The sequence below is a fragment of the Onthophagus taurus genome, chromosome 1 (genome assembly GCF_036711975.1).
Source record: "Onthophagus taurus isolate NC chromosome 1, IU_Otau_3.0, whole genome shotgun sequence".
NCBI classification, from domain to species: domain Eukaryota; kingdom Metazoa; phylum Arthropoda; class Insecta; order Coleoptera; family Scarabaeidae; genus Onthophagus; species Onthophagus taurus.
This window is the reverse complement of record NC_091966.1, coordinates 28,575,338-28,590,978: the sequence shown is the minus strand read 5'-3', so window position 1 is coordinate 28,590,978 and position 15,641 is coordinate 28,575,338. Positions and strand designations below refer to the sequence as shown.

General features: G+C 31.2%; 1 protein-coding gene across 1 annotated transcript; it reads right to left on the bottom strand.

Annotated features, from left to right (window-relative positions):
* Positions 1-6,930: 6,930 nt before the first annotated feature.
* On the bottom strand, positions 6,931-15,270 carry LOC111413461 (uncharacterized). Its single transcript, XM_071195550.1, has 6 exons — positions 14,665-15,270; positions 14,395-14,458; positions 13,053-13,453; positions 10,262-10,308; positions 9,704-10,211; positions 6,931-7,875 (listed from the first exon to the last, which is right to left on the bottom strand). The coding sequence occupies exons 1-6, from the start codon at positions 15,230-15,232 to the stop codon at positions 7,433-7,435; spliced, it is 2,031 nt and encodes a 676-aa protein (XP_071051651.1). The 5' UTR covers positions 15,233-15,270; the 3' UTR covers positions 6,931-7,432.
* Positions 15,271-15,641: the final 371 nt, after the last annotated feature.

Sequence of the window (15,641 nt, the reverse complement as noted above, 5' to 3'; positions counted from 1 at the left end):
TTGGAAGTAGGGATGCCCAAGCAAGTTCCAGTCAAACTAAAGGAAGACAGCGCTATCCCGTCTGTAGCGTTTGCGGTAAAAATAATCATTTGTATGAACGTTGTTATTTTAAAAACGCTACTTGTTCTAAATGTAAAAAAATAGGCCATTTGGCAGCTATGTGTAAAGCGACCGGAAGTTACAAGGTTTCTAATCAAAGGAATAGATATAAATCAAATAAAAAACATCATTTTATTAACGATAAATCAGATAACGATCAAGACGATCTTTGCATTTTTAATTTTGAATCTGAAAATCATAAACCACCATTTTACGTTAACGTTATTGTTGAACAGATATTAATAAAATTTCAAATTGATTCCGGTAGCGGAATAACATGTATATCTGAAAAATTATATAAAGAACATTTTTCTGGTATTAAATTGATAGCATCAAATAAAACCTTTTATTTTTATAATGGCGCACAAGTAAAACCATTAGGTGTTATGTCAGTATTAGTAGAATTTAAAAATAAAACCGCTAAATTAAATATCTATGTAATGAAAAATGGAGGTCCACCATTAGTTGGTAGAGATTTTCTTGCAAATTTCGATATTGGTTTTTCAAATATTAATTATATTAATTGCAAAGCCGAATTGAATAAATTGGTAGAAAAATATCAAAATGTTTTTAATTCAGGTTTAGGATTTTTTCGAAAAGGCTTAGCCTCTATTAAGTTAATTAACGAAAACATAACTCCTAAATTTATAAAAGCTAGACCGATTCCTTTTGCAATAAAAAATAAAGTTGAAGACGAATTAAAACGATTATTACATCTTGGTGTAATAGAACCTGTTGACTACAGTAGATGGGCGACTCCAATAGTTCTCGTTATGAAAAAAAATGGCGAAATTCGTATTTGCGGTGATTTTAAAATTACTGCCAATCCCGTAATCGAAATTGATAAACATCCATTACCTCGAATAGAGGAATTATTTAATTGTTTACAAGGTGGAGTTGAATTTACAAAATTAGATTTGTCCCAAGCTTACCAGCAAATTGGAGTAGATAAAGGAAGTCAGGAGCTTCTAACTATATCAACTCATATTGGTCTTTTTAGATATAAACGTTTAACTTTTGGTATTTCCTGCGCACCAGCAAAGTTTCAAAAGATTATGGACTCCTTGTTAACACATGTACCATCAGTAGCAGTATTTCAAGACGACATTTTAATAACTGGTAAAAATGTGCAAGATCACTTAAATAATTTGAACAAAGTTTTAAATATTTTGGATGATGCCGGTTTGAAAGTTAATTTCAATAAATGTAAATTCTTTCAAAAAGAAGTTGAATATTTGGGTTATAGAATTAATGCGAATGGTTTACATCCATCGATTGATAAAATAAAAGTTCTGGATAAAATTCCTGCACCACAAAATGTATCCGAGTTAAAATCATTTTTAGGTGGAGTTAATTATTACGGTAGATTTATTAAAAATATGTCAACTGTATTAAACCCATTGTATAATTTATTAAAGAAAAATGTAAAATTTCATTGGGACGAAGATTGTGATAAGGCATTTAGTCATGTTAAAGAAATTTTGAAGTCAACAGAAGTATTGGTTCATTTTAATCCAGACCTAGAGCTTAAATTAACAGTAGATGCTTCATCAGTAGGCATTGGTGCTGTTTTGAGCCACAGATTCCCATCTGGTGTAGAGAAACCTATTGCGTTCGCTAGCAGAACTTTAACTGATGCAGAAAAAAATTACTCACAGATTGAAAGAGAAGGGTTAGCAATTATTTACGGCGTAACGAAATTTAATCAGTACCTGTACGGGTATAAGTTTACACTAGTCACCGATCACAAGCCACTTTTAATAATCTTCGGCGAAAATAAAGCTATTCCACAGCTTTCCGCTAATAGATTAAGGCGTTGGGCGCTTATTTTAGCAGCTTACAATTATAAAATTGAGTATGTCAAATCAAATTTAAATTGTGCAGATTGGTTATCTAGGTTACCCGTCAGTGAAGACGATTTTGGTAAAACAGACGTTGAATTTGATTATAGTTTTTTTATTAATAATTCCAACCATTTTAATATCAATTTTGGTCTTATTAGAAATAGGACAATGAACGATAAAATCTTACAGAGAGTTAAACAATTTATACAAAAAGGTTGGCCCAAAAAGATAAATGATTTAGAATTAAAGCCTTATTTTTCTAAAAGATTTGAATTTTTTGTTGAGGATGATTGCGTTATGTGGAATCATAGAATAGTGATTCCAGCAGAGCTTCAAAAAGAGGTGCTTTCTCAATTGCATTCAACACATTTAGGTGTAGTCAAGATGAAAAGTTTAGCGCGAGGTTATTTTTGGTTTCCAAATATAGATGTTGAAATAGAATTAGTTAGCAAAAACTGCGAAGCTTGTTGTTGTCACAGCAATAACCCGCCTAAAACAACAATTTCTCCATGGCCAAATCCTAGTGGTCCCTGGCAAAGATTGCATGTAGATTACTTAGAATTTAATAAAAAGTATTATTTTGTAGTTGTGGACGCTTACACTAAATGGTTAGAAATTTTTCCAATGTCAAATATCACTTCGACTTTAACAATCAATGTTTTGAGATCGTTATTTTCACGATTTGGATTGCCCTTAACTTTGGTTTCGGATAATGGCAGATCATTAGTATCTGATGAATTTGAAATGTTTTTAAAGAAAAATAATATAAAACACCTTACTAGTCCACCCTATCACCCATCGTCTAATGGTGCTGCTGAAAATGTAGTAAAAACAGTTAAAAATGTATTAAAAAAATCACTTTTAAATAAAACTGATGGTGATTTAAACTGCCTTTTGAGTCGGTTTCTATTTGATTACCGTAATACTCCGCATTGTACTACTGGAGTTAGTCCAGCAATTTTAATGTTTGGTCGTTCGTTAAGAACAAGATTTTCTTCTTTTTTACCTTTTACCAATAATGAAAACGAGTTTTGTAATAAAGATATTAACGATGTAGCTGAAAAGGTAAAAAGAGTCAAAGAAAAACAAGTAAAATATAGTAAGGGAAAGAGTTATACAAAGTTTGAAATCGATGAAATTGTATTAGTTAAGAATTACGCAATTGTAAATAAGCCAGTTTTTATTAAAGGAAAGATCGTTAAAGTGATAGGAAATCGTACGTATCTAGTTGAAATTCCAGAATTGCAGAAGACGTGGAAAAGACATCCAAATCAAATAAGAAAATTTACTTTTGTTGAATCACGTATTCCTTTTGATAGTTCTGGAAGTTCAAATAATAATAATCAGTCTAAAGATCCTAGTAGCGAAAATTCATGCAACAACGAAAGCGCAGAAAGTTTAGTTATTAACCGTCCGAAGCGCATGATCAAACCCGTGGATAGATTATGTTATGAGTAATAGTTTATGTGTATTTTATTTTTTTTAGGGGAAGATAATGTAGTGTATTTTTGTATAAAAGCGTTTTGTAAACCTGTTTTAACCCAGTTCTGAGTTGACTTCGCTCGAATAAAGATGTTTGTTAATTATAAAGTCTTTAATTTGAATATACTCAAAAGTAACTCCAACTAAATACATCACAATATTTAAACGATATCATGATTGGTTTTAGGTAGAACACTGGGTACGGTTAAGTTAAGTTATTAAAAGAAGTATTGTAAACTTCGAATTTATACTAACCGATGTAAGGTATGTTATGTGAAGAATATGAAGTATTTTAATAACAACTGGGAACATTCATATATAAAAAAACATGGAAAAATAATGATATTGAAAAATATTGAATATTGAAAAATATGTTGATGATACCTTGAAATTGTAACAATAACATATAAAACAACTGCTATCGTTTAAACTTTTAAGAATCTCGCTATTTTTCTATTAGACGAAAATATTCCACATATTATTTGGGTTAGATGCAATTCTATTTATTGCCCATAAAGGATCATGAAGGTCGTAAAGCATAACTGCACAAACTATACAAATAGGAAAGATGGTGGATTAATTGTAGCACATTAGTAATAATTAATTTTAGGAAATCGAGGTTAAATGAAGTATAAGGAAAAGATCCATATTAATTCGATAACTTGGTTTTTTATTTTTTTCCGCTTGTTTTTAGCAAACACAGTTAGCGTAAAGGGTACTTTCATATCTAATGTACTAAGTGTAACAAAGTCTAGAAACAGTTAATTTTTTCATAAATGAGTAGCTGGAATTATACAAAATTTGGGCATAATAAAAATGTGCTCCGTTGTTAGTTTGACAATAGGGTACTGTCGAAGGTAAAATTGGTCCATTATATTCCTCCATTATTCTGCGGAAATTAATCAATAAGTAAATAAATTAATAATACATTAATATCATGTTACAGCATGCTCGAATTTTACTGAGAATTGTGATTGAAATATGGTGGATTCCAGTTGCAGGTTAGATTTCAGCGATGATGTAATAGACAATGTATTGCATTTAAAAATTCAAAGTGACTCATAATATCAGAAAGAAACGGTAAATTTGGCAATATTGCGAATATGAAGTCAGGAATATTTCGCAATGTTTTCAGCCACTATCTTTTTTTTTAGTTTCCGTTGTTGTAGTATTGACCCGTTAGTTCTCCTCTGTGTCTATTAAAGGGTAGCAAAACATCACCGGGGCATGGATTTTCGTGTTGTGCGTTCTTTTTAACAACTAACACTCTGATCCGTACAGAAAGATATAGCAAATCAGGCTTCTTACCAACCTCATATTCGTTATCAAAGAGATTGCACGACTTTTCCATATGTTCAATAGTCTAGTTATGGCTTCCTTCGCTAGTGCGCTTCTCTTGCTACTCTTTCCGCTGGGGCCCCCGTTCGTTAGAGATTAACGAGTCAAAGTAGATGACCGTTATCGTATACAGGATGTTCCTGTAAGTCGTGGCATAATTTCAATCTCAAATACTAGAGTTAAAATGATGATGATTCGTGTAAAAATATTTGGTCTAAACCCATAAATGGCTAAGATATGGGCCTTCAAAGTTAAGAAATTTTTAAACATTTTCTCAAATACTTTGAATATTGTTTTGTCTTAGAAAGATAAAATTTGGTACACAGTGCAATTTTATCATGAAAAATCGTTTAAGATCAGTTTTGAAAATATGCAACCACGGGATTAATGCTATACAGGGTGTTCACAAAGGTTATTTCTTTAAAACATTTTCATTATGTCATAAACCCTTAAATTTTACAACTGATTCCAAAAGCCTATTTCATTTTAAAATTATTTTCACTATTAGACATATTTGTTTAGACGCATCGTTTTCGAATTATTCGCAAAAAGATACAACCTCGATTATAAAATGTTTTCATTAATCGTAGGTGCCTATGAAAACAAATTGTAACTTTAAAATGACAAATAATTACAGTTTTAGTGAGCAAACTAACATGCTTTTAACGTTGGGAGAGTGTTTAGGCAATGCTAATCCAGTGGTGAGATTATATAGCAAATAACTGATAATACAGTTGATATCAACAGTTCGGACATTTCGGAATATCCAGAAGTACGGCTTGACGTGTGCCATGTGAAGAGCAATTGTATCCATACCACTTGTCGACAGTACAAGAATTAAAAATTGCTATCATCCGTTGGGAGTACAGTTTTGCCATACTATGATGGAAAAATGAAATATTTATGCTGCGTGTACACATAAAAATTTCTTTTTAATTTAAGTGTATATGTCGCAGGCAAATGGTTGTTTCAGGTAAATAGCTTTTTTTAAGTCAGATACTATCTGCCTAGGCAAATAGTTTTATTCCACTTATTTCAGTCTAAATTCTACGTTCCTAGGCAAATAACATACGGCTAAAATATTTTCAGGCAAATAGCTCTTTAAAGCAACCGAACCCATAGTGGTATCATCGGCGTACAGAATGTTATTAATTTTTAATAATTTTTTTTGTAATTAATATTTTATGCCACCCATTGTTACTCCTCCATTAGGATCTTCCAAGGCTTTCCTCGTGGTCCACTCGCCATACATGTTGAATAGGAGGAGAATGAGTATCCACCCTTGCCTGACACCCTTTTCCACCTGAAATTGGTCAGTTACCTCGTTCTTAGCTCTTACTTATGTTGTATTATTCTCGTGGAGACTCTTGATGATAGTTATGAGGTGTCTTGGTACGCCCATTTCATGCTATAAAGCATAAATAAGTAGACATGTTACATTTTCTGACTTTTTCTATGATTTATCTTATGTTCAATATTTTTTCTCGCGTTCCAAGCTCTGGCACAAAGTCTGCTTGCTCCAGTGGTTGTTGTGACAATATATAGAGCTTTAGGCGATCCGCTGTTATTTGGAACATCACTTTGCTCTCTGGAACCTTTTTTGTGAAGTGGGACATATATAGATTTAGTTCAGTCCTTGGTTCAATACTATCATTTCGGACATGACGTTATCTTCTCCTGGTGCAGCACTTACTTCTTCTTTCATAACTGAGGGCACCCTTTCGCTGTGCTCTATTTTTAACTGTTAGTTATCGCGGTTTCTATTTGTTGATATTAGTTGCTTGTAGTAACTTTACAATTTTAATAGCAAGCAACTTTAATAGCAAGTTACAAATATGTGTTAACAAAAATGGTAGGATTTTTGGGAGAATTAGAGTTTGTTAAAGAATTTTTTGAGACAAAGACTCCTTATATTTTTCTAATTGGTCTTAAATTAAAAATTTGTATGAAATTTTAATAAAATCGTGTAATCGAATGTGATGATGCTTTTCCTGGATATGCATTTGTGATTTTTCGTATAAAGTAGAATTTAACATGACTTCAACATGAAATGAACTCTTTGTAGGTTTTAAATATTTACAAGTAATTTACCACTTTCTGGGAAAGCCCCCAACAATTTATCTATACAATTATTGGAATTCAAGAATAAAAAACAATGCGAGAAAGATGTTTTTCAAGTTATTTATTATTTATTAAATTATATATTATTTAAAGGATTTATTAAATGCCTAAGCTATTTTTAACGTAAAATGAAAAGAATTTACATAATTTCTTCCCAAGACATGCTGCAATATAAATTGTTTTAACCGTTGCGTCGGAATTTATAATTACAAATTTAAAGGGAAATCTCAATTCCTCAAAATATATTTCTTAAACATATATTTTTAAAATGTTAAGTGCCAATTACAAAAAAAAATCAACGGACAATTATTATGAAGCAAAACGGGGTTGAAAGACTTAAACATAACTAATTTTGTCCCCGAAAATTATGTCAACAGCTGATTCATAGGCGCACAAATAAATGTAATCTCAATTGAAAACTTAAAACTAAACAACTATATTTAACAATGTTACAACATTAAACTTAGTTTATATGTGATATGGTAATCATTTTAATGAATTTTATTCATACCCCGTTTTTACGATTTTACACTCACCTGATGCTTCTTTTAAAAGCATCCGTCCGTGTAACGATTAACATTATTTTTACAGTTTGAATAAGTGCTCCAAGCCAAAAATCCATTTCCCTGTTCTTTTTGGATGACATCAAAGATAGTTCTGACGCATTTAACATCATCTGATATGTCGTCATTTAACATTTGATCGCAAGACACCCCGCATCCTGTTCCGGGAGGTGAACACCAGTACTTATTATATATTTGAAACAGACCGAAATAACGACCATTTGAAGATTTTGCTGCAGTGTTGTAAGTGGACTCTCGGTAAGCAATACAAACCCATGTCGCTATTTGTCCTTTGGGAAAATTATATTTGTAAAGTAAGTCTCTAGCTAAGTCACAACGATCGTAAATCTTTGCTGTTGTTATAGTTATCATGGAAATTATGAATATAACGTATTTAAACGATGTCATGATTGGTTTTAGGTGGAACACTGGTTATGGTTAAATTCTTAAAAATGGTTTGTATACATCGAATTTATACTAACCGATGTAATGCATGTTATGTGACGAATATGAAAAATTTTTGAAAAAGAAATGATAAAAATTAAAAAAGGAATAACAGAAGAATGTGTTCATGTAACATTTCCTTGAAATTCCTTGAAATGTGTTGAAACAAAAAATAACTAATGTCGTATACATTTTTAAGAAGTTTGCTATTTCTTTAATATCTCTAAAACATTTTACTATATATCCTGTTTAACTCGCAACAGATATGTAAACCTATTTACTGCCAAATAAATATAAAAAATAAAACGCTGCACTATAAATAAATAAAAAAATCATGGGTTAATTACTTTGGTGTAATATTGCTTCGATGTGATAATATTATTATAACAAGAACTAAAATTGTCAGTAATAAATAGTAGCGAAAGTAATTAACGCACGAACAACAGATAAACATCTATAAAACTATAACAACTGTGAAAGGCCTATATCAAGATCAACTAAAAGGAAGTATCGATAATGACCCGATAGAAGAAAAAGATCTTGTATTAACGACAGCTGGAAGAAATTGAAGAATAATATTAAAGAAACAGCAATCGGAGCTATTGGAACTCAAAATGTGAGACAGCAGAAACAAGGTCGAAACAAATTACCATGGTTTTGGAATTATTAACACTAGGTACATAGAAAGAGATACTGGAGTAAAATATTTAGAGGAGTGTTACAAGAGGGAAAAGACCGAAGTTGAACCGAATACACTAAAGATTTTAACCTAGAATGAGGCCGTAATAAAAAAGAAAAATATCAGCGGCCAAAAACTAAAGAGTAAAAGGAGCCCAGGTTAAGATAACATCACCAACAAGTTACTCAAATACGGAGAAAAGAACCAAAATCAATAAATAACGATTTTAATGTGAATGGCGAACTATCCAATCAGATTTGTTTGAGAAAACCCCACACGAATATATCTAGAATTGAACTGGTGATCTTGCTAGCTAGTTATTAAAACCACTATTTTCAATCTACTGTTCGCGTATTGTGGGAAGGTGTTTCATCCTTTCAGAGCCACATTGCGATATATGCGAGATACACTGCGAGTCATGCATTAATTATTTTTTAGATTATTAAGACAAAATTCTGCTAAAAGATCCGTCTGATAGGAACCCATGGGTAAATTGTCTGAAATACTATAGAGTTTATTGTGAAATATGAAAAAGCTCTATTTGGTAATTATGTTAAAAGTATCTATTGCGTTTTCTACGTTTTATGCGAAGAGATCATTGATCTTATTGGATTTAGTGTTATGAAAATGTTTTATGGTCTTAGAATTATCTCAATTGAGTGTATAGGATATATTAATTCCTTATGTCAAAAGAAAAGAACAGTATTTTATGATTTTATGCATGAAAAAATCTTCCACAACGTGATTAATAGTAGGTTTCCTTCTACCCATTTCTTTTCGAAGCTGTTGAGAATTGGGCGAAAATAACATTTTCCAACGTATGCTAATATTGTTCTTACCGTCAAACACAAAGTGCAAGTAAACGAAAAATAAAAGGTAATATAATCTTAAACTATACAATCTTTTCACTGTTTTTACTATTTGTTATCTAGGGTAATAAAATAGTCACTTGGGTAAGTTTTTTATATACTATATTTTTAAAATGTTGAGTACCAATAACAAAAAGGTCAATTAATATGAATCATTACAATTAATATATAAAGGTGGACACTTAAAACTAAAGAATTATATTTAATAATTTTACACAACATTAAACAATAATTCGTTTTAGCTTATGTATTATAAATCATTTTAATGAATTTTACCCACACCCATTTTGGGCGATTTTACACTTTTCTGATGCTTCTTTCGAAAACAACCGTCAATATAACTATTAACGTTATCTTGACACATCGGATAAGTGGCCCATGCCGAAAATCCATTTCCAGTTTCTTGTTGGGTGACATCAAAGATAGTTTTGACGCATTTAACATCATCTGAGATGTCGTCGTCCAACAGTTGATCACAAGATACACCGCATCCTGTTCCGGGAGGTGAACACCAGTACTGATTGTCTATTTGAAATAGACCGAAATCATGACCATCTTCAGATACTTCTGCGGTGTTGTAACTGGATTCTTTGAAAGCAATACAAACCCATGTTGCTATCTGATCTTGGGGAAAATTGTATTTATTAAGTAACTCATTAGCCAATTCACAATGATCGTAAATCTTTCCTGTCGTTATAGTTATCGAAGAAATTATGAACATAACATATTTAAGCGATATCATGATTGGTTTTACGTAGAACACTGGGTACTGTTAAGTTAAGTTATTAAAAGAAGTATTGTAAACTGGGAATTTATACTAACCGATGTAAGGTATGTTATGTGAAGAATATGAAGTATTTTAATAATAACTGGGAACATTCATATATAAAAAAATTGAAAAATATGTTGATGATACCTTGAAACAGCAACAATAACATATAAAACAATTACTGTCGTATAAATTTTTAAGAATCTCGCTATTTTTTTTATAGATGAAAATATTGCACATATTATTTGGATTAGGCGGAATTCTATTTATAGCCCTATAAAGGATCATGAAGGTCGTAAGGCATAACTGCGCAAACTATTCAAATAACAAAGATGGTAGGTTAATTCTAGCACATTAGTAAGAGTTAATTTTAAGAAATCGAGGTAAAATGAAGTATAAAGAAAAGATCAATATTACTTCGTTAACTTCATTTTTTATTTTTTTCCGCTGTAGCAAACACAGTTAGCGTAAAGGTTACTTTTCATATCTAATATACTAAGTGTAACAAGGTCTAGAAACACTTAATTTTCTCATAAATGAGTAGCTGGAATTATACAAAATTTGGGCATAATAAAAATGTGCTCCGTTGTGAGTTTGACAATAGGGTACCGTCGAAGGTAGAATCGGTCCATTATGTTCCTCCATTATTCTGCGGAAATTAATCAATGAGTAAATAAATTAATAGTATATTAATATCATGTTACAGCATGCTCGAATTGTACTGAGAATTGTGATTGAAATATGGTTGTACACTTGTTGAAATTTAGATTTCAGCGATGAAGTAATAGACAATGTATTGCATTTAAATACACCCACTTGACTACCCACTTAGGAGTAAATTATACGTTCCCAAAATAAATTAGTTAAGTTATTTTAAATGGAATGTTGTAGTTTTTATGACATATTCATATAGTTTATACTAAAATAGGTTGGCTTTGATAGAGATTGTCGATACCTATAGCTATTCGTTTCCCAACTATTTTAATTTTAATTTTCATTCAACAGTTATCAATCAGTCAAAAATAATACGGCCTTTTCAAAAAATCATATCGACTGTATTTTTAAGGGTCATGGTATGATAGGTATGTTAAATTGAAGCTTAAAGATTCTAGTTTATGGTATGATATAAAAACTATAACGATTTAAATTCTATTTAAAATAACGATTTTGTGGTCAACTTCCCGTGAACCTGAAGTGAACAAAATTTCAGAAGCGTAGGTGCAATGGAACCAAAAAAGCAGGGTTTTGCTGCCTTTTTTCTTCTGATGCCGCAATCAGGGTGGTATCATCGGCGTACAGAATGTTATTAATTTTTATGCCACCCATTGTTATTCCACCTTCAAGGTCTTCCAAGGCTTTCCTCATGGTCCACTCGTCATACATGTTGAATAGGAGGGGATTGAGTATTCACCCTTGCCTAACACCCTTTTCCACCTTAAATTGGTCAGTTACCTCGTTCTTAAATCTTACGTATGCTGTATTATTCTCGTACAGTATCTACAGATACGTGTCTTGGTACGCCCATTTCATGCTACAAGGCATAAATTAGTGGGCATGTTAAATTTTCTGACTTTTTCTGTTATTTATCTTATGTTCAATATTTGTTCTCGCGTTCCACGCCCTGGCACCAAGTCTGCTTGCTCCAGTGGTTGTTGTGACAATATGTAGAGCTTGCTCTTTGGGACCTTTTTTGTGGAGTTGTACATATATCGACTTAGTTCAGTCCATGGACCATCCATTCTGATCCCAAATCAGTTGGTATATTCAGTGCATAACATCGATTCCCGGATCTCCTAGTGCTGTTATCATTTCGGCCATGACGTTATCTTCTCCTGGTACAGCACTTACTTCTTCTTTCGTAACTGAGGGCTCCCTTTCGCTGTGCTCTATTCTTTATTGTTAGTTATCACGGTTGCTATTTGTTGACATTAATTGCTTGCAGTAACTTTACAATTTTTTTGTTGAACTGAGATTTGTCAGTCAACAATGTTGGATCTTATTGCTCACTGTTTTGGAGTGAAGCTGCTCGTTATCTGTCTAATTTTTTTGAACATATAGGTTTTGTTTCTGTATATGTGTTGTTCTATTTCTAAACACATGGCGTTAAGGTACTTGTTCCTATCTTTTCTGCCGTTGTTTTTTATCTCTCTACATTCTGTTGCGTGTTTCATTTTATCATCATTGTCTCGCAAACCTTTGATTTTTAGTTGCTTCCTCCGTTCCATACGATCCCAAGTTTCCTGTGATATCCAGCAACTTTAATAGCTAGTTACAAATGTGTGTTAACAAAAATGATAGGAATTTTGGGAGAATTAGATTTTGTTAAAGAATGAGATGTTTTGAGCCAAGGAGCTCTTATATTTTTATAATTGGTCTTAAATTAAAAATTTGTATAAAATTTTAATAAAATCGTGTTATCGAATGTGATGATGCTTTTCCTGAATATGCATTTGTGATTTTTCGTATAAAGTAAAATTTAATTTTATTTATTAATGAAGAATTTTAATTGAAATTGACACAAAATGTGAATTTCATGTTACAAATATTTACAAATAATTTACCACTTTCTGGGAAGACTCCCAAGGACTTATTTATGCAATTATTGGAATTCAGAATAATAAACAATGCGAGAAAGATATTTTGCAAGTTATTTATTATTTATTAAATTATATATATATTTGAAGGTTTTATTGAATGCCTAAGCTATTTTTAACTTATTAAAGAATTTTCATAATTTCTTCCCAAGATATGTTGCAATATACATTGTTTTAAACGTCGCGGCGAAATTTATAATTACAAATTTAAAGGGAGATCTCAATTCCTCAAAATGCCACGTTTAGAAACAATTTGATATATACTTGTCACCGGCATCTTTGCACCGGTAATAACCGGCCCAAGCTAAAAATCCATTTTTTCGTCTTCTCAAAGTTTCATTGTAAATCTTTTTGGCACACATTACGTCATCAGAAATATTATCATCAATAAGATGATCACACAATAAATCACAGCCTTTCCCGGGGTAACACCAATATTCTTTACTAATTTGAAAGATTCCATAATATTGACCACCTGAACCAACTGCGGACGTATTTAATCCAGATTCATATGTTGCTATACACACCCAAGTTCCCAAGTTAGTAAAAGAAATTTGATGGATGTGTAAAAGTTCTTTTGCAAGTTGGCATTTGGTGTATATTTTGCCGGATGTTAAAACATAGGGAAAAAGCAAAAATAAAAAAATCATTCTTTAAGAATTTTTAAATACAGAAAAACTATTCAAGTGAAAATAATTTTTTCTTATATACCCACCCGAAACAGGTGATAATTGAGCAATTTTATGGTAACAATTTAAGTAATAGCTTCGTTGACCTACTTTTCAGATATCTTTTTGACTTAAATGTTTATTTACGTAATAAGGAACTTCATAAATTAATAAACTTTTCTAATTATATTTTATTTTTTAATTTATTTTATATTAAAATCTAATTATAAATGCATTTTATTTTAGTTGAGCCAACCGAATATATTCTCGATTATCGCAAAGTTTTATAGAGTCATTAAACCCAAATGTAATATTAACGTAATGTATTTAAGCGATAGATAACAGGGATTAGATAATATAATCGAATTTTTGAACGCTACCATGTGTGCTATATAATTGGACAAGATAATCACATCTTTCCGATAACATCATGAAAAGCCTAATACCTTTGGAATCTACCTATAACGATTAGGACGTTATCATGTATTATATTGACATCAATAAATCATCTCAACACATTAATACGCCTTAACAATTAGTTTAAAATTAAAAATGAACATAGTAACTCCCGATTTTATAACCAATTTCAAAATTTTATTTTCAACAATTCAATTTTTGCTGTTGAAAATTTTTATTAAAATCAGCCTTGAGATTGTATTACTTCGGCCTTTCCAACCGCGGTACATATTCCCTTGATTCGTTAGAGATAAATGGACTTTGGAATAACTACCTATTTAGAAACTATAAACTTTTAAGCATGTTCTTAATTCTTAATCGCGATAATAAAAAGGATTGTTACGAGTTTTAATAAAAAATAAAAAAACTAAGTTTCATCATAAAAAAATAAAGATAATCGCCAAGATAATTTTAATTGAATTGATTATGACGCTTGGCCTTTATACTTTGACCTTGGTTCTAACGCACTTGGGGGTGTCGACTGTAATCTCACCCATCAATAATTTTAAAATGTATTTTATAAGTAAAAAACCTAAATAATTTTAATACTGATAACAAAGTCAATAGAAATAATGAATACATTCTTTAATATGTCCTATTGTATTTTTGTATACTTACCTTGTATTTTAAAATTAGATATATAATAATGATTGTAAATAATGAAATTTCTAGATAAATTTTAATCAACTTTTTTACTGCTAAACAATCGTTATTTATAATAAAAAAAAATACATTTTTACTTTAATTTATCTACTTTTAGAACATCTGTAGTTTCAGCCACTTTCAAATAAATTGTTGTAGTTTCGACCTCATTTATTTCTTCTTTTATAGTTTCATTATCATCTTTTTCCGTTGTAATACGTAACTTCTCAAAACACCCCTTAATATATTTATTAACATCCCATCGGCAATGATGATTATAAGCAACCCATGCTGAAAACCCATTCCCAGTCATTCGTTGATGAGCTCGAAAAATTCTTCGGGCGCAAACGACATCATCTTCAATATCTTCATCTTCAAAGGAGGAACAAGGAAGACCACAAGCAAACCCATTTCCTGGAGGCGAACACCAATACAAATGGCTAATTTGAAATAAACCGTGATCCCCGCTCGCTTTATTTACAGCTGAAGTGTTGTAATTAGACTCATGTTCGACGATGCAAATCCACGTAGCTACTTGGTTTATTGGTATTTCGTGTAGATCGACTAATTCACGTGCTAATTCACATCTTTCAAACACTTTAGTTACCGCTTGATTAAAGTAAAAAATACCAATTATGAGAAGAATCTTCTTCGTGTGGATCATTGTTAGTACTGAAAAGGCGAAGAAGAAGATTGGTGCAACAAGCGGTTTATGGAGGACATTGACCTAACTGGTTTTTATAATCACTGATCGAAACGGTTGTAATTAAGATGTCAGTAAAGTATGTTTATGTGTGGATTATGTAATAAAAATGATTTGCAGTGATTATATAAAAATGTGATGTAAGGTCATTGTTAAGGTTACTTTTATTGTGATGATACAGTGGAAAATGAGTCTTTACTTTCAATAAAATAATTTGCAAAATAAGTTATGGTACCGAATTTATCATAACTATCTTTCTGATAAACTAACAAACAGTCGTAACAAAGTCGATCATAAAAGAAAGTTGATCCATAATCAGTGCTATTAGGATTGTCAACATTTTCTAAGTAAGAAGTGAAAAATACCTCAA

What these genes read in the sequence shown, in the direction of transcription:
- LOC111413461 (XM_071195550.1), bottom strand. Translation starts at nt 15,232, where the DNA reads ATGATCCACACGAAGAAGATTCTTCTCATAATTGGTATTTTTTACTTT. An exon ending in AAAAGTAGATAAATTAAAGT is followed by an intron (nt 14,459 to 14,664) that starts AAAAATGTATTT and finishes AAAATTATTTAG; the next exon opens with GTTTTTTACTTATAAAATAC. An exon ending in ATTACAGTCGACACCCCCAA is followed by an intron (nt 13,454 to 14,394) that starts GTGCGTTAGAAC and finishes AAATTCTTAAAG; the next exon opens with AATGATTTTTTTATTTTTGC.